This window comes from Leptodactylus fuscus, chromosome 3 (genome assembly GCF_031893055.1).
Source record: "Leptodactylus fuscus isolate aLepFus1 chromosome 3, aLepFus1.hap2, whole genome shotgun sequence".
Taxonomy (NCBI): domain Eukaryota; kingdom Metazoa; phylum Chordata; class Amphibia; order Anura; family Leptodactylidae; genus Leptodactylus; species Leptodactylus fuscus.
Genome location: NC_134267.1, coordinates 224,992,391 through 225,017,762, shown reverse-complemented (window position 1 = coordinate 225,017,762; position 25,372 = coordinate 224,992,391). Strand labels below are relative to the sequence as shown.

General features: G+C 41.3%; 1 protein-coding gene across 1 annotated transcript; it reads right to left on the bottom strand.

Annotated features, from left to right (window-relative positions):
• Window positions 1-1,223: 1,223 nt before the first annotated feature.
• On the bottom strand, window positions 1,224-24,996 carry LOC142196846 (aminopeptidase NAALADL1-like). The gene is made up of 19 exons (XM_075266829.1): window positions 24,787-24,996; window positions 19,636-19,808; window positions 18,395-18,516; window positions 17,956-18,075; window positions 15,731-15,920; window positions 15,490-15,583; window positions 13,899-13,997; window positions 12,888-12,973; window positions 12,229-12,348; window positions 11,452-11,537; window positions 11,012-11,075; window positions 10,467-10,534; window positions 8,158-8,246; window positions 6,995-7,085; window positions 5,147-5,228; window positions 4,518-4,688; window positions 3,705-3,792; window positions 1,974-2,066; window positions 1,224-1,749 (listed from the first exon to the last, which is right to left on the bottom strand). The coding sequence occupies exons 1-19, from the start codon at window positions 24,981-24,983 to the stop codon at window positions 1,566-1,568; spliced, it is 2,217 nt and encodes a 738-aa protein (XP_075122930.1). The 5' UTR covers window positions 24,984-24,996; the 3' UTR covers window positions 1,224-1,565.
• Window positions 24,997-25,372: the final 376 nt, after the last annotated feature.

The following is a 25,372-nucleotide window of genomic DNA, read 5'->3' as shown; positions in this document are numbered from 1 at the left end:
ATAGGTAAGTCTCCATTTATAGTAAGCGTTACAGATGAGGCAGATGTATCCTGAGCGGAGACTTCCCTCTATGAGATCCATATACTCCAATATGACATGAGGGTATGGATAGGAATACATAAGAGACAATCCACTTAATGATGAGGATAAGAAATCCTGCAGGAGACTGTTCACAGTAAGATATATCAGTGCGCCATCTAGTGGCTAAAAATCAGTAATGTAGAATACACCAAATACACATCCTATCCTATCCTACTAATCCTACTAATATTATAAATGTGAAAGTTAATCATGCAAAAACGGCTGAACGGATTTGCCTGAAATTTGGCACATACCTAGATTGTAACCTCGATTAAAACAGACTAATTTTTATCCCGGTAAATGACCAGACTTCACAACCGCTATGAACAAATTTATGTTCAGACTACACTAAAGGACCCTTGATGATGTCATCACAGGTCCTTGAGCCGTTTTCGGATAGGATCACGCTATTGTGTGGGCAGAGCTACACGCTATTTTGTCGGCGGTGCTATATAATATTGAACCAGACAGTGTGGAAGCTGCAGAAAATGGAGTCTAATGGCAGGTCAGGACAGTAGCAAACATGCAGGCTGTGTGTGGGCAAGAGCAGTATATCGGGTGTACAGATTGTGTGAGTACGACGGGGGAAAGTGGTGTTCAGCCTCTAATGGGGGGAGGGGGGGATGTGGCAAATTTCAGCAACATCCGTTCAGCCATTTCTAACACAGAAGCTGCTCACACACTGCCATAAGAAAACCCCTGTAAGCCAAATTGCCAGATGTAGCAGAGCTTAGGCAGCACTGTAGTACAGCTAATTATGCTCTCCATATGCAGAGATGTACATACAGCTGGGCAGACATCTAGAAGAGCTGAGACGCGGGAGCAGGCGAATCATCAACAACAGCAATTGGCTACATCGAAGCGGATCATCGCCAACAACACGCGGATGAAGTCGCAGACAGATGCTAGTATTTCTATACAAGATGGGCTTGGGATGTATCGCGATTATTAATACAAGCAAGCAATTAAAAGTTATAGGGAGTCACCTAAGAGAGAGACATAGCCCCCCCCTTATTATCTATACATGGCACAGAAACCGTTTCGTGTAATAAGGATATTATGGATTTTGTGTATTGTCATGAAATCACAAATACAACAAGGTAGTAAGACACCGATAAGGGGCAGACATGACACTCGACTTTATTGAGAAGGTGAGGGAAACATTTTGAGGTCACGTCCTCCATTCATTAATACCACGTCACAAACTGGATGATTCCTGTTCACATTGTGGACATCCCGTACCCTAGTCCTTGGCATTTTTAGGAAAATCTAATTTTGTGCGCACAAAATTTATTTTGATTTCTATGTGATAAAATGAATTCCATGACACAAGAGCAATTTTGTACAACAAAATTTCATTTTGTCCACGAAAATAGGTTTTGGGACCCAAAATGAATTCTGTACACACATCATAAACTGTATACACAGCAGGCTGTAAGCTCATGAGCTCCCTCTAGTGGTGGTTCCTGGCAGCTTCACCCCTCTTATATTTTGGCGACCGCCTCTAGTGTGGACGCCGCGTTGTCCACGGCCTGGATGGCGACGGTCAGCTGTTTATGGACCAGATCCCAGTGATGTCTGAGGTCGCTTTCAATGGCCGTCTGATAGGCATCTGCAAGACCGGGGAAGGTAGACACGGAGGAAGTACGCGTGGCCCAGAGAACATGGCTGGACAGAAAGAAAGGCCATTACTAGCATGAAAAACAAGGACTTGGGATGATGGTGAAACATTTAGGGATCTGTTCATACGGGTAAGAATTGTATAAATTTGCACAGTTACGGTATTTTAGGAAAGTATCAGCGCCAAGTTGTTGTCTCTGTGCTACATAATATCCAGGCGTCACTGAACCTATATGTATATAATGTGCACATATAGCAATGGTTGGGTCTACCTGAAGTACAGGCGGTCTGGAAAAGCGAAATTATTGGTGAACGCTCTATCCAAGAGCATAAGCTGGTCATTTATCATCCGTATGTTCAGGGGCCTGCAAGTACAGACAGACAAAGCAGTATAGTAACATACATCATGTACACCGCTATATACAGCACTATGGCACAACAAGCCCTTCATCTAAGGTGGGGAGGCCTATCAAGATCTCATGACCCTCAATGGGTGTAGTCATGAGAGGGCGTAAAAGGGCTTCCCCTGCCATCCAACAACATGGCTCTCGCCGCCTACTTTTGGGTAGTGTACCTCTTGGTGACAAATAATTGAGGTACTGGAGAGCTGTTTTAAGGAATTGCCCACCATTGAGGCTTTTCTGACCTAGCTGTTAGGTGTTGGGAGCAGTGGTTATGTGAGGGCACACATACATGGTGGGTGAACAGACCCCATACGGCCCATATAGACCACCAGTTAAAGGGTTCCTCCCGGCTCCACAGCACAGCGCGATTGGCGCCGCGAGGCAGAAGGACGTCTCTGGCTAATGGTCAGAAACGCCCTTCTGACCATAGAGCACTACGGTACCGGCACCGTAAGCTCTTTACACCGGGCACAGATCGGGAAAGCCGACAGTGCGCTGAATTCAGCGCACTGTCAGCTTTCCAGCAGTATATAACACTGCATGTGCCCAAAAGTGGTGAAAGGTCCTCTTTAAGAGGACAGTTGGATTTTACAACAAGCACAAGCAGTTCCACAGTTTCCTTGTCCACCAATTAGACACAGAGGCGCCTTATTTACTCTCCCCTGTTTTTGCCTGGACCGGTTCCATCAACTTAACAGAAGTAAAGTTGGTGTAACGGTGCCATTATGTGTCCGGCCATTGTTAGGCAGCCACCTTTGCCTTTATTTGCAGTGGTGTTGTGAAGGAGATATCTGGACTGCTAGAACTGTATTGTTTTTAGCGATGAATCCAGGTTGTATTTGGGACCTGACGACAGTCTGGTTCAGGTATGGAGGCCTCCTGGTGATGGCTTCAATCCTGCCTTTACTATGTGGAGCAACACACTGCCCCCTGCTGGTGTGATTATATAAGGAGCTATTGCATACTACTAGTAGTAGTAGTACAGCTCAGTGATATGTACAGGATATCTGCGGCCACACGTGTTGCCTCTCATGGCAGGGCATTTTTCAGCAGGATAATGCTCACCCACACACACACAAGGATTTCCCTGGAATGTCTCCGCCAGTTTACAACACTTCCTTGGACTACACAGCCACAAGATTTATTGCCACTCGAGCATTTACAGGACAAGCTGTGACCCCAGCTATGGCAACTTACAAGTGTGCAGGATCTACAGGCTCAGCTGCAATACCTGTGGGACAATGTGTCACAGTATGAACCTGTATACCTCCATATCCAGCCGTATCTCATCTTGTATCCAGACTAGAGGTGCCCCACAGGGTCCTGCAGCCTCCGCTCAATTGTCCTCAATAAACCTCTCCTTTGGCTCTATTATTGTAATCACTTCCATAGATCATCATTACATTCCAACAACAGTGCCCCTACTGGTCATTACAGTTAATAGATGGGTACAAACTGGGGAGATTGTTGGTGTAGATGGAACGGCACATACATATAACCACAAAAATGGGGATGACTGCATGACCTCTCCTAAGGACATCCTTCATCAATAGAAGAACAGGTATAAGGGGTAGATTATTACAGTCATGTGACACTTACGACTTTTCTAAATCCGATAGATTCTTAATGGCTTCCTCCAGAGACTCAGCGGCCGCCTTGTATCGATTAATGGCCCATCTTAGCGGCTCTATAAAACACATTCATTTACATGACACGGGCGGCCATTTTGAATTCAGTCATGTGATACGTATAAAGGAGCTATGAATCATGTGGTCTATATACAGGCAGACTAGAAAGACTCAAGAAGACTGATACGTAACTACTAAGCCTTCAATATCATAAATGTCTTATTAACTCATGAAGGGAATTAAAGGGGCTCTCCGCTTTCAGACTAAAGTTACTGCTCGTATAATAAAACGTTGCACAATTTTCCAAAATACTTTCGGTATCAATTCCTCACGATTTTCTAGATCTCTGCTTAATGCCAGTGGATAAAATCAGTCCATAGTCATGTGATATACAGCCCATGGTCATGTGATGCACAGTCCATGGTCATGTGATGAATACACAAGTGCACAGCTCGTTAAAGTCACTATGGACTGTATATCACATGACCATGGACTACATATCACATGACCATGGACTACATATCACATGACCATGGACTACATATCACATGACCATGGACTACATATCACATGACCATGGACCATACCCTAATTTTCCACAAGGACTGGGAACGGCGGTCTGGAGGATTGGCCAAGATGGACCACAAACCTCACATTCATGAGTAAAGCAAATACGGCGCTAATGTAATATAGATATAGCTCTTGTATACAGTACTCATGTATCTCATAGCTCACAATTGCTGCAGTTCTTGTCTATTTGTTTCATCGGTTTTCTTTACTTTACCTAGAGACATGTTATACTTGCTGAGATTGTTCTGGAATCTTTCCGCTTCCTTATAATACCCATCCAGTGTTTCTCCATAGTCTCTCACCCCTAGTGGCAGGATGAGACTGTCTGATAACCGCAGCAGGACATTTCCAGCGGTACGTGCCACCGTCTGATGGGCTTTAAAACCTACATGGAAGAACCACACATATATGGGAACATTGCACATTGGTTTGGATGTAAATTATGTCTTACTATCTTAAAGTAGGACTGTAACCACCAAATGGTGTGCCTGCTGAAGACCATGACCACTAAGTTGTGTACCTGCTGGAGACTGTAGCCACTAAGCTGTGTACCTGCTGGAGACTGTAACCACTAAGTTGTGTGCCTGCTGAAGACTGTAACCAGTAAGCGTTGTGCCTGCTGGAGACAGTTACTGCTAAGCTGTGTGCCCACCATAGACAGTAACTATTAACAGTAACACACTGCTGTGTGCCTATGGGAGACTGTAACAACTACTTTGTGCCTGTCAAAGACTGTAACCACTAAACTGTGTGCTTGTCCAAGACAGTAATAACTTCCATTTAGATGGAAAGACAACTTGTCTGAGTATTACAGAATGGTTGTGTTACTCTTTTTAGTTTTACCTGGATCTATATGTTTATCTGCATAATCAAAAGTATCAAATGCCGTGTGGTAGGCGGGATATATACGAGCCGAGGTCACATTCTGTAAGGTTCAAAGAAGACAGAGTTATACATATGCCAAATAACTACAGTAATTTAATTTAAAGCACTATATTTTATGGCTTACAGTATATTCTTGTACATAGGAGCAGTATTATAGTAGTTATATTCTTGTACATAGGAGTAGTATTATAGTAGTTATATTCTTGTACATAGGAGCAGTATTATAGTAGTTATATTCTTGTACATAGGAGTAGTATTATAGTAGTTATATTCTTGTACTTAGGAGTAGTATTATAGTAGTTATATTCTTGTACATAGGAGCAGTATTATAGTAGTTATATTCTTGTACATAGGAGCAGTATTATAGTAGTTATATTCTTGTACATAGCAGCAGTATTATAGTAGTTATATTCTTGTACATAAGAGTAGTATTATAGTAGTTATATTCTTGTACATAGGAGGTAGTATTATAGTAGTTATATTCTTGTACATAGGAGTAGTATTATAGTAGTTATATTCTTGTACATAGGAGTAGTATTATAGTAGTTATATTCTTGTACATAGGAGCAGTATTATAGTAGTTATATTCTTGTACATAGGAGGTAGTATTATAGTAGTTATATTCTTGTACATAGGAGCAGTATTATAGTAGTTATATTCTTGTACATAGGAGCAGTATTATAGTAGTTATATTCTTGTACATAGGGGCAGTATTATAGTAGTTATATTCTTGTACATAGGAGTAGTATTATAGTAGTTATATTCTTGTACATAGGAGGTAGTATTATAGTAGTTATATTCTTGTACATAGGAGTAGTATTATAGTAGTTATATTCTTGTACATAGGGGCAGTATTTTAGTAGTTATATTCTTGTACGTATGAGGTAGTATTATAGTAGTTATATTCTTGTACATAGGAGCAGTATTATAGTAGTTATATTCTTGTACATAGGAGTAGTATTATAGTAGTTATATTCTTGTACATAGGAGTAGTATTATAGTAGTTATATTCTTGTACATAGGAGCAGTATTATAGTAGTTATATTCTTGTACATAGCAGTATTATAGTAGTTAGATTCTTGTACATAGGAGCAGTATTATAGTAGCTAGATTCTTGTACATAGGGGGCAGTATTATAGTAGTTATATTCTTGTATATAGGAGTAGTATTATAGTAGTTATATTCTTGTACATAGGAGCAGTATTATAGTAGTTATATTCTTGTACATAGGAGCAGTATTATAGTAGTTATATTCTTGTACATAGGAGGTAGTATTATAGTAGTTATATTCTTGTACATAGGAGTAGTATTATAGTAGTTATATTCTTGTACATAGGAGCAGTATTATAGTAGTTATATTCTTGTACATAGGAGGTAGTATTATAGTAGTTATATTCTTGTACATAGGAGCAGTATTATAGTAGTTATATTCTTGTACATAGGAGGAAGTATTATAGTAGTTATATTCTTGTACATAGGAGCGGTATTAGAGTAGGTATATTTCTGTAGCAGTATGAAGCAGTATTAAAAATAAATATTAAAATGAAAATCTAATTTTTACTTTATAGGCTCAGCATTACATTAGTACAAAATGGATATTGCACTTGAATTGCCAGGGCAGTTATATGGATTGTGAAGTGACAATTCCTGTATTATTCAAAGCCAGAAAAGTACTAACATGAGTTGTCATTTCCCCTCCCCCACCTCTCTTGGCCTTGCATACAAAGTACATTACAAGGTAGAGGACAACAGTAATCCCAGAACACAATATATTGCTATTATCTCTGGATTATTATGTATTTTTACCCTGTCATAGGTGTATGAAAGGTCCATGCACGTTATTCCTAAGTAATGTAAAAACGGGGCATAGTCGCTCCCGATTCCCAGTGTTCCAACTCTGTAAGGAAAGTAACGTAAATGTACGAAACATCACCACGAAATGAGAACATTAGAACATGAAATATACATTTACATTTGTGAATGTCATTACAAAATTATATGCAGGACTGAAGTGTTCCTATCAGCCCATAGAAATCAATAGGATGTTCTAGTCAATGGCAAAATTTACTGGTTCAACAATTAACCACTTCATGACTGAGCCATTTCCCTTGGCTAATGACCAGTCATCAGACTTCAGGCACTGATGAGTTACGTCATCGCGCCTATGTCGGGGAAGAGGTCACACTCTGCAGTCAGTGTAGGCCGGGGTTACGCGGACCGCGGCCTACACTAACTGATTTCAGCTGTATGTTCACTTGCACCTACAACTGAAAGCAGCAATCCCCGTTAGTGAGCGATCCAGGCAACGGCGCTTGTGCCCACTGATGGGCCAGAAAAATGTCCTCGGTGGGCCACATGTTGGCTGAGGGCTGTAGTTTGAGGACCCCTGGTCTAGGGTGATAGCACAACTCACAACTTTCACATTTCCATCACTTCAAATAAGGGGTCAGACATTAGGGTGCCTTCACCCTTAGGATAAGCTCGCACAGATAAATTTGCGGCATATTTGGGGCCGGATTACGGAGTACCAATGCGCTGCATTTTCTACCGTGTGAACATACCCTTAGAGTTTATCAAAAAAAAGAAGGAACCAATATAGGAACTCACCGACCGATGCAAGGTGCACGACCTATTTCTTCTGGACTCGGAGAAGAAAAAAGGATCCAAATGTGAAAAGGAGAGTAAAGGTCCGCAGCTCTTGCTCGTAATAAAAAAGTATATTTTATTCCATTATTTTAAAATTTGGCAAAGAACACCATGACAAAAAAGTAAGAAAGAAAGAAAGTACAAAAAGTAAAAATAAAAACGTTAAATATCACATCTCTGGCTTGGCTAAATTTTAAAATAATGGAATAAAATATACTTTTTTATTACGAGCAAGAGCTGCGGACCTTTACTCTCCTTTTCACATTTATACCCTTAGAGTTACCTGAAATGAAAATAGAAATACATGAGCATGGAGAACTCACTGGGGAATGACGCCATGTAGTGAGCTGTTGCGTCTGGAGTGACGTATCCAGTTCTCATACACTGTGAGGCCATTACTTGGATGATTCACCTGGCGCAAAGAAGAATATAAAATGTAAAAGACAATATTATGCCGTACCTAAAATACTAGAATCGAAAAGATAACTTCTTTAGGGTATGACACACTCAGTTGTTTGCAGGCTGAAAAATTCTACTTCAGGTATAGTGTTTGACGCGTTTTCTACACTATGCAGGTTTTGACGCGTTTTTATACTCCAGCACACTGTATGGATCTGCTGCTGACTCAGTATGTATGTAACCTTATTACTAATAACTTATATGTATATACATAGGGTTCATGTACAGACAACATCAGGTATAACAGAATAATGTATTAAACACTAGGCGTTAAGGTCGTACTCACAAGAACTTACAATCTATGAGGAATTAGGGGTGACATGAAAGGTATAAGTGCTTGCACAACATCACAGCCATCTTTTATACACACAAGATAGTACACATATAGCGGCATGAGCCTGTCACTAGCTGGTTTCAGTGAATTAACCTGATTGTCCGGGGTAGCGCATTCCAGAGTACAGGTGCAGCGTTAGAAAAGTCTTGCTGATGGAAGTGGGAGGTTTGTATTATGGACAATGTTCATCGTAGATCACTGGCAGAACAGAGAGCTCAGGTATAGTGGTAAAAAGAATTGAGGGAGAAGATGTAGGGGAATGAAACACTGCGAAGAGTTCTGGAGATTGGATGGGCAACCAGTGTAGCGACTTGTCGAGGGCAGAGTTTAGTGAGTGAGAGTCTGAATAGTAGGGAGTTACAGTAACTCTAAGGTTGTTTTTCAGGTGAAGGTGACATAAGCGACACACCATACCATGGGCTGATACATTCATCTCAGTGTCATCCTAGAGATTCCGTGATACATTGATTTCTATGGGGGTTCCATTCCACTTTCACGGAGCTGGATAGGTGCTCCATAATTCTCGGAACGGAGCATCGAGTTCCCTCTCAGTAACTCATTCAGTTGTGTGCAGGAGGCCATAGGGTAAGACCACAGACTAAATTGGAAGTATCAGGATTACACAAGAAACGCAGTTTTTGAAAGAGAAGAAGAAATAGAGGCGGCAAATGACGCAATGAAGGAGTAGGCAGAGAGGTGGTGGAGCAATGTCCTTGAGGTCAATAGAGTGGAGAATACGGAGAAGAAGTTTTGTGATTTAAAGGGATTCTACCATTAAAACCCTTTTTTTTGTGGATAAGACGTCGGAATAGCCTTTAGAAAGGCTATTCGTCTCTTACCTTTAGATGTGATCTCCGCCGCGCCATTCCTTAGAAATACCAGTTTTTACTGTTATGCAAATTAGTTCTCTCGCAGCGATGGGGGCGGGTCTCAGTGCTGGAAATGCGATGGGGGCGTCTCCACTGCTGCTCGAGAACAGGCTCCAGCGACGCCTCCATCTTCAGCTGGATCCTCCCCTTCTTTCGTCGTCTTTCTTCGGCGTCACCTCCGATGACTATTCTCACTAGCAGAGCCAACTGCGCAGGCGTCGGAGGTGACGCCGAAGAAAGACGACGAAAGAAGGGGAGGATCCAGCCAAAGATAGAGGCGTTGCTGGAGCCTGTTCTCGAGCAGCAGTGGAGACGCCCCCATCGCATTTCCAGCGCTGGGGCCCGCCCCCATCGCTGCGAGAGAACTAATTTGCATACCGGTAAAAACCGGTATTTCTAAGGAACGGCGCGGCGGAGGTCAGATCTAAAGGTAAGAGACAAATAGCCTTTCTAAAGGCTATTCCGACGTCTTATCCACAAAAAAAGGGTTTTAATGGTAGAATCACTTTAAGGTGTCAAAGGCTTCAGAAAGATCCAGAGAAATCAGTAAAACCTAGGCGCCATTAGATTTATCAGTGAGGAGATCATTGGAGACTTTTGTAAGGGACGTTTCAAGAGAGTGTGGAAACAGGATTATATGGGAGAGTCAGCCTATAGTCACATGACTGTGGTGCAAATATTGGTCATGTGAATAGTCTCCATTTGCAGACATGGAAATTAACGTGGCCATGTGACTATAAACTTAGCAAGATAATTTGGAGATGAAGAGGAGATTAGAGACAGATGTGGAGTTAATAGCATATCAAGGGTCAAGGGAGGATTTTGCAGTAGGGGGTCATATGTGTGAGATACTAAATATGTCTGCCATCTTAGCTCCCATAATGCATTGCTTCTTGGTAAACAGCCGATTTGGGTCTATATTGCAGATAGTTGATAGGTTGGTCTTTCTCTCATCAGATAATGGAGTTACCTGTTTAGATGCATCAAAGATGACGCCTTGTGCTGGAGGAGTCCCCTGTGCCCTTAGTGTCGCATTAGCTGAAACACGAAAATGAGTTGTTAGGATTTACAACAGGTGACGATTTTGGACACTAAGGAGGAATTTGGCACTGATTCTGGTGCAGAATCCGCATCAGAATCAGCACTGAAAAAAAAGACTCCCATTGACTTTGATGGGTTCCGTTTTTTGCGCGGAACCCATTGAAATCAATGGGGGGAAAAAAGCTTCCTCTGGTGCTCTTTTTAGTCTTTTAGCAAAAATAACTTTTTTGGTATGGGTACCCTAATTTAATTTTTTTCAAGGGTGCCCCATGTCTGAAAAGGTTGGGGAACATCACTCTAGACTCTTTACAAGTCAATGCTCCATTTGTTGCCTCATTCAATAGTATGGCTACAGGATCCTCACCCTGAACAAACCCAAAGGGAAACAACTATCAGTATTGTCTGTACTGACTGGGAGTGCACTAGAGAAGAAGCCAGGTGTGCAGATTGACCTCAATATCAGGATTAACTCACCAAACACAGAGATGTCCACATTGATATACGCCACCGTCCTCTCCCTTAGTTTGCTGTAGTAATCCTTCAATGTAAATAAATAAAGTCATTATATACAAGAAATTATCTGAGTGCCTTCCGTCCTCCATTGGTTTCAATGTGGGGTTCCATATTCCACAGACGTTGAGCATTGGACCCCCCAGACTTGGTCATGTAATTGAGATCTTAGGGGTTGAGGACTGCCTCCTGAATTTGAGCTGCTCATGTCACCCTATTGTATGCTTCAGAAATTGGCACATGTGGCACCAAACGTGCACCTCGCTCACCATATTGTGCAATATGTGCACATGGTCCTAGGCTGGAGAAGACCTTTACCACACCCCGGGAAGGTATATTACCACCTGACCCATTATTTCCTCTGCCCATTGTTACTGGAAATTCATTTCACATCAGTAAATTACCTCCGCAAACTCAGTTGAGCCGACCAGTCCAAATTCTTCTGCTCCCCAGCTGCCAAAAATGATGGTTCTCCGAGGGCGCCATTTCCCTAAAATATGTCATAATATTAACAAAGCACCATTGTTACTCTTTAGAATTCAGGAGACATTAGTGTAGATTTTTCCTCTTGGTTGGACATTTCAGGATATGTGTGTCACGGGATGACCAGCTTTACAGAAGATGGTTTTGTGATACTTTGTCACGAGATGTCTGTCCATGGTTGTGATGGGACTTTCAGCCTGTCAGGGGATTTGCTGACATGATCTGAATCTTTTTAGGATAAGTAATGAATTGGAGAACGGTGGGGGATTGACAACCGGAACCGTGCCTATCTGCCGATTGAAGAGGCTACGGTATGTAGGTGAGTGCTGTGGTCTCTCCACTACATACCAAGCACAGCACCAAACATTGTATAGCACCTGTGATTGGTATTGCACCCCAATTCATTCGCTTGAAAGGGATTGAGTTGCGAACATGCCACGTAATTGATGAACGTGCGGTCACATGGCTTGTGAAGTGATGTGGCAATCAGGGCGTACTGCTGCTAATCCGCAGGGGTCCCAGGTGTTGGACCATGCTGATCTTAAATTGATGTCCTATCCTAAGGGGCGAATTTACCAAGACTGATAAGCTGAGCATAAACCAGAAAAAACGTGCAACTTTTTTATGCCCCAAAAAACAGCATAAAAGGCTGTGCATTATACATTCCCCCAGCTGAGCTAGAATTTGAGGAATCATACCACTTTTTAGCTTGGTGCCCAAAATTCTGGTTATCTCCAGCATCACCGCAGTTCCACTGCTTGGGTCGATGGCTCCATGTACCCAGCTATCTCTGTGGTTACCATATAGGACATACCTGTCTGGATATAGAGAAGTTGCCATTATAGCAGAATTGTTGTTAAAGGGTTAGGTCATAAATATCAGATTAGTGTTGGTACGACACCTTGGACCCCCAATGATCAGCAACTGGTGTACAGAGAACGGAGCAGACAGCACCGTACTCTGTGTAGTGGCCAGATCAGGTTAGTGCAGCTTTGCTACCATTCATGTAAATACTCTGATCTGACCACTACACAGAGAACTGAGCTGTCTGCTGCCTGCTCCATTCTCTGTGCACCAACTTCTGAGAATAGCTTATCGTTGGCGATCCTGGGTGTCAGACCCAAACTAATCTGATATCGATGACCTATCCTATGAATAGGTCATCAATATTTTTCAACTGGAAAATCCCTTTAATACCCAATATATCAAAGACACAACATAACACTATTGCAGTCAGTGCTTCATGTTTCGGTGCAAGGCCCCTTGTAGTATAGAGATTCATAGACTCTCTTATCTTTATTGGTTGTTACATAGAGTACTCGCCCATCGACTCATTTCCACATTAGGATAATCTCACCCGGCTCTACGGCTCCTCTGATCAGTCCCATCACATTCGCTGAAGATCGTAGCGTTCGACTGTTGTAAACATTAACTTGCACATCACTAAAACAGAAGTTCAAAGGTGATAACGGAATTATGGTGGTATTACGTAACAGGTCTTTATATAACTGCACCTATGTGGAGAACAGGGTCCTCTGAGCCGCCTGGTGCGCTGGATTCGAACTATCCAGAATGAAGAGGTGGCTGTGCATGTATTCGGCTCGGCGGCTCAGCTGTTAGGAGTGGGCCGGAGCCTCTGCCACGCTGTGCGGAGGTTGCTGGCCCTCTCCTCTTTGCGCTCCTGAGTCCCCTAATTCCAGGTCTCGGGAGGAACCTCCGCAGCGATTTTTGGAAGTTGCCGCTCTCCTCCTGAGCCGGACGGGGAACTTCTGTTTTTTTTGGCCTAGTAATGAGCTAGAGCCTATTTGAGGTTGGCTCTGGCTCCGGACTGCCGCTGACTATCCAGTGTTTCCTCTGGTTCCTGGTAATAAGCTTTCTCCGGTTCTGATTGCCTGTGTTTCTAACCCTTGGCCTTGACCTCTGACTCTGCCTTTGCCTCCTGATTTTTGTACTGTGTCTGCTCCTGTTTATGACCCCGGCTTGCCTTTAGATCTCTGCTTCTGTACCTGTTTTTTGTACTGTAGTCAGGGAGAAGGAGGAAGAATATGCTGTAGCACCCTGGTCAGTTGACCCCAGCTTGACGGTATGTCAGCCTAGTGTCATTATGCAGTCAGGAGATGGGCCATAACCCTGCTCACTTTATGGGATTGTGTGTAAGGGGGCATTCACACGGAGTAACGCCGGGCATGTATCACAGCCGTACACGTCGGCGTTACGGCAGACTGCCGAACACTTCCCATTCACTTCAATGGGAGCGCTCGTAAACGCCGCTGTTACGAGCGCTGCCATTGAAGTGAATGAGAAGTGTTGCACTCTCTCAACCGCCAAAAAATTGATATTGCATAATGCAGGAGACAAGTACCAATACCTGTTACTGAAACCACCTGGCCGGAAGCCAGGTCCTATTTTATAGGGACATCCGAGAGCTCCTTGCCAGCTATTTGGTGCTTCTGGTCCATCCAGTTCACTGTGGAAAGTATAACAAAAAAAAACACTCAAATAACCTCAGTATAGGATCACCACAGTACTAAAAATATGCTGAGAATATGGGTGTATTCACATCTACATTAAAGGACAAATCTGGAACCTCTGGACACTGAAGTCCAAAGACCTACCAAACTGGATGGGTCTTGTACTTAAGAAGCCAGTATACGCCATATCCTTCTGGTGGCAGCATATCACTTTCCCACACCCTTAAAGGATAACCGGTTCTAATTTTTTTGTTATATGACAGAGGGACAGCCGTACTATCTTCTTCTCCAAAAATATAAAACCTTCTCACTCAACATACAGATGTATCCTTCCTTATCTTTCCTTTCGGCTGGACTTGTGCAGGTGTGTGTATCACGAGATGACCAGCCTTTCAAGACAATACTGTGTTGTGATAATGTACCATGTAGTGATAGGCTAGATCAGTCTTTGGATGGTCACCCAGTGGTTATGATGTGAATTGCAGCTTTTGCTAGCATGTCATGATATTATATTGAATTGGTTTCCTGAGAAATTGGAGACCTTAAGCAAATTCAGATGAGATGATCCAGTTTGTTAAATAATGGGGTAGATTTACAAATCTTGTCTAATAGTAAGACTTTACTAAACTTAGGCTTAGTCTATAGCATTATACCACCTATTAGTTGGCTTAGTTTATGCCAGAAAATCATGTTGCACCTTAGGTCGTGCCGCTTCCTGCTAAGGCTACGTTCACATCTGCATTGGAGTCCTGATTTGGAGACTACGTTGCAGTGTCCATTGAAAATCAGCGACAAAAAAGTGTTGTAAGGGGGGGGCGGATTTTGACCATATTTTGACTCGGGGAGCCACGACAAAATATGGTCAAAACCCGCCTGCCACGATGTTGCGGTCGCGGCTTCCCCCACCCTGGAGTTGGCTCAAATGAATGGGCCGACACCAGAGGTTGCAGCCACCAGGCGGAAGCTGAAGCCGCCTGAAGAAAGGGCAGTTGCCGATAGCGGAAAAAAGAACGCTAGTGGTCTCCATAGACCACCATTGTAAAGGGGCGGATTATGACGTGGATTCCACTGTCAAAATCCTCCCCTTTAGCCCCGTGTGAACTAGCCCTTAGTCTGACTTTTTTTGTCCAGTGGTTTCAGTTTAAAAGAACGGACACCTGATTGGATCCCATTATAGTAAATGGGGTCCATTGGGCACCATAGGTGTCTGCTATTTTAATGGACCAGAACAACGGACACAGCGGCACAGGTGTGAACATAGCATAAGCCACATACCCTTGCCAGAAGAGAAAAAATGCCTAAAAACCCCAAAACATAGGCTCCTTTAAGCAATGCAAAAGCAAATGCAAGCAATTTGCTTTTTTTTAGTAAAATTTATGAAAGAATTTTGTCTAATTTTTGCATAATTGTGGCTCATCCTGTTATATAGGTTTTATTATTGTATACAACTGCTCTGTACGCTCTTCTTTCCATCAAGCATCATATTACCAGATCAAAGTCCGCGCATCTTCAAAGCCAATTGGTTGTGCTGGTATATCGGAAATACCTTTTATCTCGGACTCTGGAATTCTGTAAGTAAATTCTGATAAGAAGAAGAATAAGAAGAAGTGAGTCACTGTGAGACAGAAACATCTACACAATACAGATCATTAAAGATGCGTGCTTTGAGAAGACGATGATTAAGCCAATGGCTCCTGTACCAATGTCACCAGTGTCTTTGCACCATTACCTTTTGCTGGGAAGTAGGGAGTGAGCTGGTCTCCAAAGTTCTCCTTGAATGAGCCCCGCTCTACCCCAGATGGGGGCATATACCAGGAGTATGGGTAGGTTTCAGAAGGGTTGGACTTTCCATCATTGATATCCCTGGGATCAGTGTATATGACTACACCGATAACACCAAATTTGGCCGCATTTATTGCCTGAAAATCCATAAAAAGAACATTAACCTTGTCGCCAGTGACGTAACTACCGCCATAGCAGCGGAGGCGGCTGCCACAGGGCCCAGGACATTGGGGGCCCGGTGACAGCCGCTACCGCTGCTATCATTATACTCGGGGGTCTTTGCAGACCCCCGAGTATAATGATCGGCGGAGCGGGAGAGGTAAGAAAAATAAAAAACTTGTTACTTACCTCTCCACGATCCTGCCTGACGTCCTTTCTGACATCTCTGACGTAGGAGACCGCGTAGGAGCCGGAGACAGGTAAGTAACAGTGTTTTTTTATGTTTTTCTCCCCCCTGGGTCTCCGATTATTATACTCTGGGGTCTGAAAAGATAATACTGTGTGCATGGGCCACTATGGGACATAATACTGTGTGCAGGGGCCCCTATGGGGGATAATACTGTGTGCTGGGGCCACTATGGGGGATAATACTGTGTGCAGCGGCCACTATGAGGCATAATACTGTGTGCAGGGGCCCCTATGGGGGATAATACTGTGTGCAGGAGCCACTATGGTGGATAATACTGTGTGCAGGGGCCACTATGGGGTATAATACTGTGTGCAGGGGTCACTATGGGGCATAATACTGTGTGCAGGGGCCCCTATGGGGGATAATACTGTGTGCAGGGGCCACTATGGGGGATAATACTGTGTGCAGGGGCCACTATGGGACATAATACTGTGTGCAGGGGCCCCTATGGGGGATAATACTGTGTGCCGGGGCCACTATGGGGGATAATACTGTGTGCAGCGGCCACTATGAGGCATAATACTGTGTGCAGGGGCCCCTATGGGGGATAATACTGTGTGCAGGAGCCACTATGGGGGATAGTACTGTGTTAAGGGGCCACTATGGGGCATAATACTGTGTTAAGGGGCCACTATGGGGCATAATACTGCGTTAAGGGGCCACTATGGGGCATAATACTGTGTGCAGGGGCCACTATGGGGCATAATACTGTGTGCAGGGGCCCCTATGGGGGATAATACTGTGTGCAGGGGCCACTATGGTGGATAATACTGTGTGCAGGGGCCACTATGGGGTATAATACTGTGTGCAGGGGTCACTATGGGGCATAATACTGTGTGCAGGGGCCCCTATGGGGGATAATACTGTGTGCAGGGGCCACTATGGGGGATAATACTGTGTGCAGGGGCCACTATGGGGTATAATACTGTGTGCAGGGGTCACTATGGGGCATAATACTGTGTGCAGGGGCCCCTATGGGGATAATACTGTGTGCAGGGGCCACTATGGTGGATTATACTGTGTGCAGGAGCCACTATGGGGCATAATACTGTGTGGAGGGGCCACTATGAGGCATAATAGAAATGCGTAGGAGGGGGTCGGTCGAGGTCTTCGGCGCCGGTGTCGGTCGGGGGGGGGGGGGGGGGCATGTCAAAAGTTCGCCATGGGGCCCTGCCATTCCTAGTTAGGCCACTGCTTGTCGCACATTCTATGGGAAAAAGGAGCCATGTACAGGCTCATACCAGCTATTGGGCAATGGGATGGGACAATCGGAAACGGTGTTCTGATCCCCCGAACCCTTTCTAAGCCTCTCACCTCTACCAGGTTATAGTCCTCTCTACATCGGGCTGAAGAGATCCAACCAGATCGAAACAGCTGTCCTCGATTGAGAGACTATACCTGGTAATATTCCCAGCGTCATTGCTAAACAAAGGCCTCTTGGAAGGTCGGGCATGAGGCTAAAGGGAGCAGCCATTATTGAGTTATTTCACTGGAATCCTGTCTTAAGACGGGCTTGCACATTCCAGTGAGCGCCCTCTATTGGTTTGCAATACTGAGGCAGCAACTGTCTTCCTAATTACATCATGGAAGGCAGATTTGCATATTCTTCCCATAGTTACGTTATAATAGGCAGTGGCAGTAATGGTGTGAGGGAGGATATCATTGTCTGCTATATTATATACACGATAACTTACATTATACTCTCGTCTCCCCTCTTACACTGCACAGAGAGACAATCCGCCATATTATCAGACATATCTCACCTTATTCACTCTGCCGGTTCCTCCATAACGTACAATCGCGATGGTGCCGTTCAGATTTATAATATTAGCCAAGTACTCAAAATCACTTATTTTGCCTTCATTAGCATATACAAGTTTTCCCTGAAGAATAAAGCCAAAGAGAAGGGATGAAGAAGATGAAGAATGACCCTTGGAATAAGAAATCCAGTAATGGAAACCAAGATTTATTAATAGTGTGGAAAACAACATATGACGCCGTCCACTAAACATAAAAACAAGTCTACCGTTTTCTGTATACAGCCATGATGCAGAGCTATGCATCGGCATGGTTACAGACTACAAATAAACACTGTGTAGTCTGATCCTTCAGTCAAGTGTTACATTCTACTCTCTCACCCCCTATTATAATATATGTAAGATAACAAGAAGCCCAGTAGGTGAAATCGTATACCAAGCATACCTTAACAGTACCATTGGGTGCAAATGCAAGAAATGGCCGTACAATGCTTGGGTCTGTCTGGTCGTTGGTGAGTGGGGACTCGGTTTCTCGTGATGTGAAGTAGCTCATACCATTTGGATTTACTAGTAAAAAAAAAAAAAAGATAAAAAAGTGACGGTCTTAATATTTTGCACGTTGGTGGCAAATGCAACAGAATTATTAGGAGACTCTGGCCTACCATGAGAGGTCCAATTCACCAATTTGGGTTTTTTTGCAGTGCATGGGACATCAAGCTTAACAAGTTATTCAGAACTGCCCCACGGGACGATACGCAACGATAAAGCGCAGCAGGAAAAACCGCAGCGGGAACGCATCTTGGTTCTTCCCGCAGCACTTTGAACAGAAAGTTCACAGAGTTTTCTTCCACGGACTTTCTATTACTATTATATCTACGGGAAAGTCGCCGGCATTTCCGTAGATATAATTGACCTGCTGCGATTTCCAAAAACATGCCGTCTTTGGAAAATGAAGCGTGTTTGCGCTGTGGATTTTAACGTAAAATGTGCATGGAATTAGCATGAATCCCATCCTCTTTGCTGTTACTGTATAACGCCGCCATTTTTCCTGCAGAGTTTCTGACTTCCCACAAACTCAACCACCACTCCATCGAGAATTGGGGACAAATTTCACCAGTTCTCCCGATTGGTGGGGGTCTCAATGGTCCCACTGAACTGCAAGTTATCCCCTATCCCATGGTTAGAGGATAACATGATCACTTGCATGACACTAGTAGATGGCTCCACTTGTAAACTGGAGGAAGCCATCACCTTCCAGAGGTATGACCTTAGGTGGGAGACTGTGTCCTCACTTATAACAGGTCAAAGATCTGTCCAAATATGCGGAACACGATTTTGTCCATTGGCTGTGCAGGGGACTCTGAAGCGTCGCGAAACACTGGACTGAGAGTAACTGTGAACATTTTTCTATGGACAAGCAACTGACTTTACCCACTGCTGTCTCCGAACAACTGATGTACCGGTAACTTGTCCTGTACCAAATTAATACCACAAGGAAACTACTGAGATAAACCAGATCTGCATGTGGGTGTGGGCAGTTTTTGCAGCCATCTTGTTATGCACCAGAGGGAGCAGCAGAGACCCAGCTACCATGTCCTTACGTAGACTGGTTTACAGAGGGAGCCATTGCCACACACTCATGTTTACCACAACGATAGATGGGTTCCCACTTAGTTAGACACTTACAAACTTTAACACTGTTTGGATTATTCTTATCTGGAAATGACAGGAACACTTTATATCTTTCTTCCTTGGCTTCATCTAGGCCACTTTTTGGGTCATTCCAGCGAGACAACATAAAACGGACCAGTTCTTCATCTGCATCACTTGTAGCTACATGGGGCTTATTGGAAAGGTATCTGCAGAAAAGAGAAGAGATAATTGTGATGTATCATCTACACACCGAGAAATAGGCTTATCCACAAGACAGAACCAAACTGAGGAACTTCTATATTACTTCCTCCTATACAGTGCTATACTATAATACTACTCCTACATACAAGAATATAACTACTATAATACTGCTCCTATATACAAGAATATAACTACTATAATACTACCTCCTATGTACAAGAATATAACTACTATAATACTGCTCCTATGTACAAGAATATAACTACTATAATACTGCTCCTATGTACAAGAATATAACTACTATAATACTGCCCCCTATGTACAAGAATATAACTACTATAATACTACTCCTATGTACAAGAATATAACGACTATAATTCTACTCCTATGTACAAGAAAATAACTACTATAATACAGTACTGCTCCTATGTACAAGAATATAACTACTATAATACTGCCCCCTATGTACAAGAATATAACTACTATAATACTGCTCCTATGTACAAGAATATAACTACTATAATACTGCTCCTATGTACAAGAATATAACTACTATAATACTACTGCTATGTACAAGAATATAACTACTATAATACTGCTCCTATGTACAAGAATATAACTACTATAATACTGCTCCTATGTACAAGAATATAACTACTATAATACTACTCCTATGTACAAGAATATAACTACTATAATACTGCTCCTATGTACAAGAATATAACTACTATAATACTGCTACTATGTACAAGAATATAACTACTATAATACTGCCTCTATGTACAAGAATATACAGTCCTATGAAAAAGTTTGGGCACCCCTATTAATCTTAATCATTTTTAGTTCTAAATATTTTGGTGTTTGCAGCAGCCATTTCAGTTTGATATATCTAATAACTGATGGACACAGTAATATTTCAGGATTGAAATGAGCTTTATTGTACTAACAGAAAATGCGCAATATGCATTAAACCAAAATTTGACCGGTGCAAAAGTATGGGCACCTCAACAGAAAAGTGACATTAATATTTAGTAGATCCTCCTTTTGCAAAGATAACAGCCTCTAGTCGCTTCCTGTAGCTTTTAATCAGTTCCTGGATCCTGGATAAAGGTATTTTGGACAAACAATTCAAGTTCAGTTAAGTTAGATGGTCGCCGAGCATGGACAGCCCGCTTCAAATCATCCCACAGATGTTCAATGATATTCAGGTCTGGGGACTGGGATGGCCATTCCAGAACATTGTAATTGTTCCTCTGCATGAATGCCTGAGGATTTGGAGCGGTGTTTTGGATCATTGTCTTGCTGAAATATCCATCCCCGGCGTAACTTCAACTTCGTCACTGATTCTTGAACATTATTCTCAAGAATCTGCTGATACTGAGTGGAATCCATGCGACTCTCAACTTTAACAAGATTCCTGATGCCGGCATTGTCCACACAGCCCCAAAGCATGATGGAACCTCCACCAAATTTTACAGTGGGTAGCATGTGTTTTTCTTGGAATGCTGTTTCTTTTTGGACGCCATGCATAACGCCTTTTTTTATAACCAAACAACTCAATTTTTGTTTCCAAAATGAAGCTGCCTTGTCCAAATGTGCTTTTTCATACCTCAGGCAACTCTATTTATGGCGTACGTGCAGAAACGGCTTCTTTCTCATCACTCTCCCATACAGCTTCTATTTGTGCAAAGTGAGCTGTAAAGTTGACCGATGCACAGTGACACCATCTGCAGCAAGATGATGCTGCAGCTCTTTGGAGGTGGTCTGTGGATTGTCCTTGACTGTTCTCACCATTCTTCTTCTCTGCCTTTCTGATATTTTTCTTGGCCTGCCACTTCTGGGCTTAACAAGAACTGTCCCTGTGGTCTTCCATTTCCTTACTATGTTCCTCACAGTGGAAACTGACAGGTTAAATCTCTGAGACAACGTTTTGTATCCTTCCCCTGAACAACTATGTTGAACAATCTTTGTTTTCAGATCATTTGAGAGTTGTTTTGAGTAGCCCATGATGCCACTCTTCAGAGGAGATTCAAATAGGAGATCAACTTGCAATTGGCCACCTTAAATACCTTTTCTTATGATTGGATACATCTGGCTATGAAGTTCAAAGCTCACTGAGGTTACAAAACCAATTTTGTGCTTCAGTAAGTCAGTAAAAAGTAGTTAGGGGAATTCAAATCAATAAAATGATAAGGGTGCCCATACTTTTGCACCGGTCAAATTTTGGTTTAATGCATATTGCACATTTTCTGTTAGTACAATAAACCTCATTTCAATCCTGAAATATTACTGTGTCCATCAGTTATTAGATATATCAAACTGAAATGGCTGTTGCAAACACCAAAATATTTAGAACAAAAAATGATTAAGATTAATAGGGGTGCCCAAACTTTTTCATAGGACTGTAACTACTATAATACTACTCCTATGTACAAGAATATAACTACTATAATACTGCCTCTATGTACAAGAATATAACTACTATAATACTGCTCCTATGTACAAGAATATAACTACTATAATACTACTCCTATGTACAAGAATATAACTACTATAATACTACCTCCTATGTACAAGAATATAACTACTATAATACTGCTCCTATGTACAAGAATATAACTACTATAATACTGCCTCTATGTACAAGAATATAACTACTATAATACTGCTCCTATGTACAAGAATATAACTACTATAATACTACTCCTATGTACAAGAATATAACTACTATAATACTACCTCCTATGTACAAGAATATAACTACTATAATACTGCTCCTATGTACAAGAATATAACTACTATAATACTGCCTCTATGTACAAGAATATAACTACTATAATACTGCTCCTATGTACAAGAATATAACTACTATAATACTGCCTTCTACGTACAAGAATATAACTACTATAATTCTGATCCTCTGTACAAGAATATAACTACTATTATACTGCCTTCTACATACAAGAATGTAACTACTATAATACTACTCCTATGTACAAGAATATAACTACTATAATACTACTCCTATGTACAAGAATATAACTACTATAATACCACTCCTATGTACAAGAATATAACTACTATAATACTACCTCCTATGTACAAGAATATAACTACTATAATACTACTCCTATGTACAAGAATATAACTACTATAATACTACCTCCTATGTACAAGAATATAACTACTATAATACTGCTCCTATGTACAAGAATATAACTACTATAATACTACTCCTATGTACAAGAATATAACTACTATAATACTGCTCCTATGTACAAGAATATAACTACTATAATACTGCTCCTATGTACAAGATTATAACTACTATAATACTGCTCCTATGTACAAGAATATAACTACTATAATACTGCCTCTATGTACAAGAATATAACTACTATAATACTGCTTCTATGTACAAGAATATAACTACTATAATTCTGATCCTCTGTACAAGAATATAACTACTATTATACTGCCTTCTACGTACAAGAATGTAACTACTATAATACTACTCCTATGTACAAGAATATAACTACTATAATACTACTCCTATGTACAAGAATATAACTACTATAATACCACTCCTATGTACAAGAATATAACTACTATAATACTACCTCCTATGTACAAGAATATAACTACTATAATACTACTCCTATGTACAAGAATATACCGTAACTACTATAATACTACCTCCTATGTACAAGAATATAACTACTATAATACTGCTCCTATGTACAAGAATATAACTACTATAATACTACTCCTATGTACAAGAATATAACTACTATAATACTGCTCCTATGTACAAGAATATAACTACTATAATACTGCTCCTATGTACAAGATTATAACTTCTATAATACTGCTCCTATGTACAAGAATATAACTACTATAATACTACTCCTATGTACAAGAATATAACTACTATAATACTGCCCCCTATGTACAAGAATATAACTACTATAATACTCCCCCCTATGTACAAGAATATAACTACTATAATACTGCTCCTATGTACAAGAATATAACTACTATAATACTGCTCCTATGTACAAGAATATAACTACTATAATACTACTCCTATGTACAAGAATATAACTACTATAATACTCCCCCCTATGTACAAGAATATAACTACTATAATACTGCTCCTATGTACAAGAATATAACTACTATAATACTGCTCCTATGTACAAGATTATAACTACTATAATACTACTCCTATGTACAAGAATATAACTACTATAATACTACTCCTATGTACAAGAATATAACTACTATAATACTGCCCCCTATGTACAAGAATATAACTACTATAATACTCCCCCCTATGTACAAGAATATAACTACTATAATACTGCTCCTATGTACAAGAATATAACTACTATAATACTGCTCCTATGTACAAGAATATAACTACTATAATACTGCTCCTATGTACAAGAATATAACTACTATAATACTGCTTCTATGTACAAGAATATAACTACTATAATACTGCTTCTATGTACAAGAATATAACTACTATAATACTACTCCTATGTACAAGAATATAACTACTATAATACTGCTTCTATGTACAAGAATATAACTACTATAATACTGCTCCTATGTACAAGAATATAACTACTATAATACTGCTCCTATGTACAAGAATATAACTACTATAATACTACCTCCTATGTACAAGAATATAACTACTATAATCTACTATAATATTAAGCTTATCATTGGTGTACAAGTATAAAGCTACAATAAACCTGCCCTTATGTGCATGAATCTTATTAGCACGAGGAGACAGCATTCTCATATAACTTCTATAATATCTGATGTATATACAAGAGTATAACTGCAGTAAAACTGTCCTATGTAGAAAAAAGAATAAAAGAAGATTAAATAGAATATATATTGAATAAAATGGAAGGAGCCATAACAACTGTTCCGGGGGGTTTTAGAACTTGTAATGTTGGGCCTCACCTCAGGTTCTCCCTGATCTTCTCCTGGTCCACCTCTTTCATGAATTGCTTTATAAATTTTTCATCGAGATCTTGAGCAAGATCCTCCACCCACTTTGGCTCAACTGTCTTGGTAATACCAAAATGGCCGATCAAGAGACCGATGGCTAATATCAGGGCCCCTCCGAAAATAATCCCCACCACCTTCAAGCAGTTCATGGTTCCTCAGACGTAGAGAAGTCTCTGAAAATGAGCTTCCCTCTATATAGTCTCCGTTTATGATTGCCCTATGGTCGAATATCATCAGCAGATCAACGTAGTTAAAGATTATCAAGATGAATTCCTACATTTCTGTGCCCTTTGCACATTGGCAGCCGAACTATGGATGGAAAATTAAGCTAAAAGTGCAATCATTTTATTAAGGCCATAAAATAGTTACCTAAACAAACCTGTCACAAGAGATTCTTCATGAACTATGACAGATCTCAGATGCCCTTAAGATTACTGTCCAGAAATAAATGGATGTTTTCTCCAAAAAAAGCACCACCCATGGGTTTGTGGTTGAATCTGGTATTGCAGATTATCCCCAATTAAGTGAATTAGACCTT

Coding starts and splice junctions, on each gene's coding strand:
- LOC142196846 (XM_075266829.1), bottom strand. CDS start 24,983: ATGAACTGCTTGAAGGTGGTGGGGATTATTTTCGGAGGGGCCCTGATA. Junction 15,584..15,730: donor TCCCTACTTCCCAGCAAAAG/GTAATGGTGCAA, acceptor TCTTCTTATCAG/AATTTACTTACAGAATTCCA. Junction 8,247..10,466: donor TCTTTGATGCATCTAAACAG/GTAACTCCATTA, acceptor TCTTTGCGCCAG/GTGAATCATCCAAGTAATGG.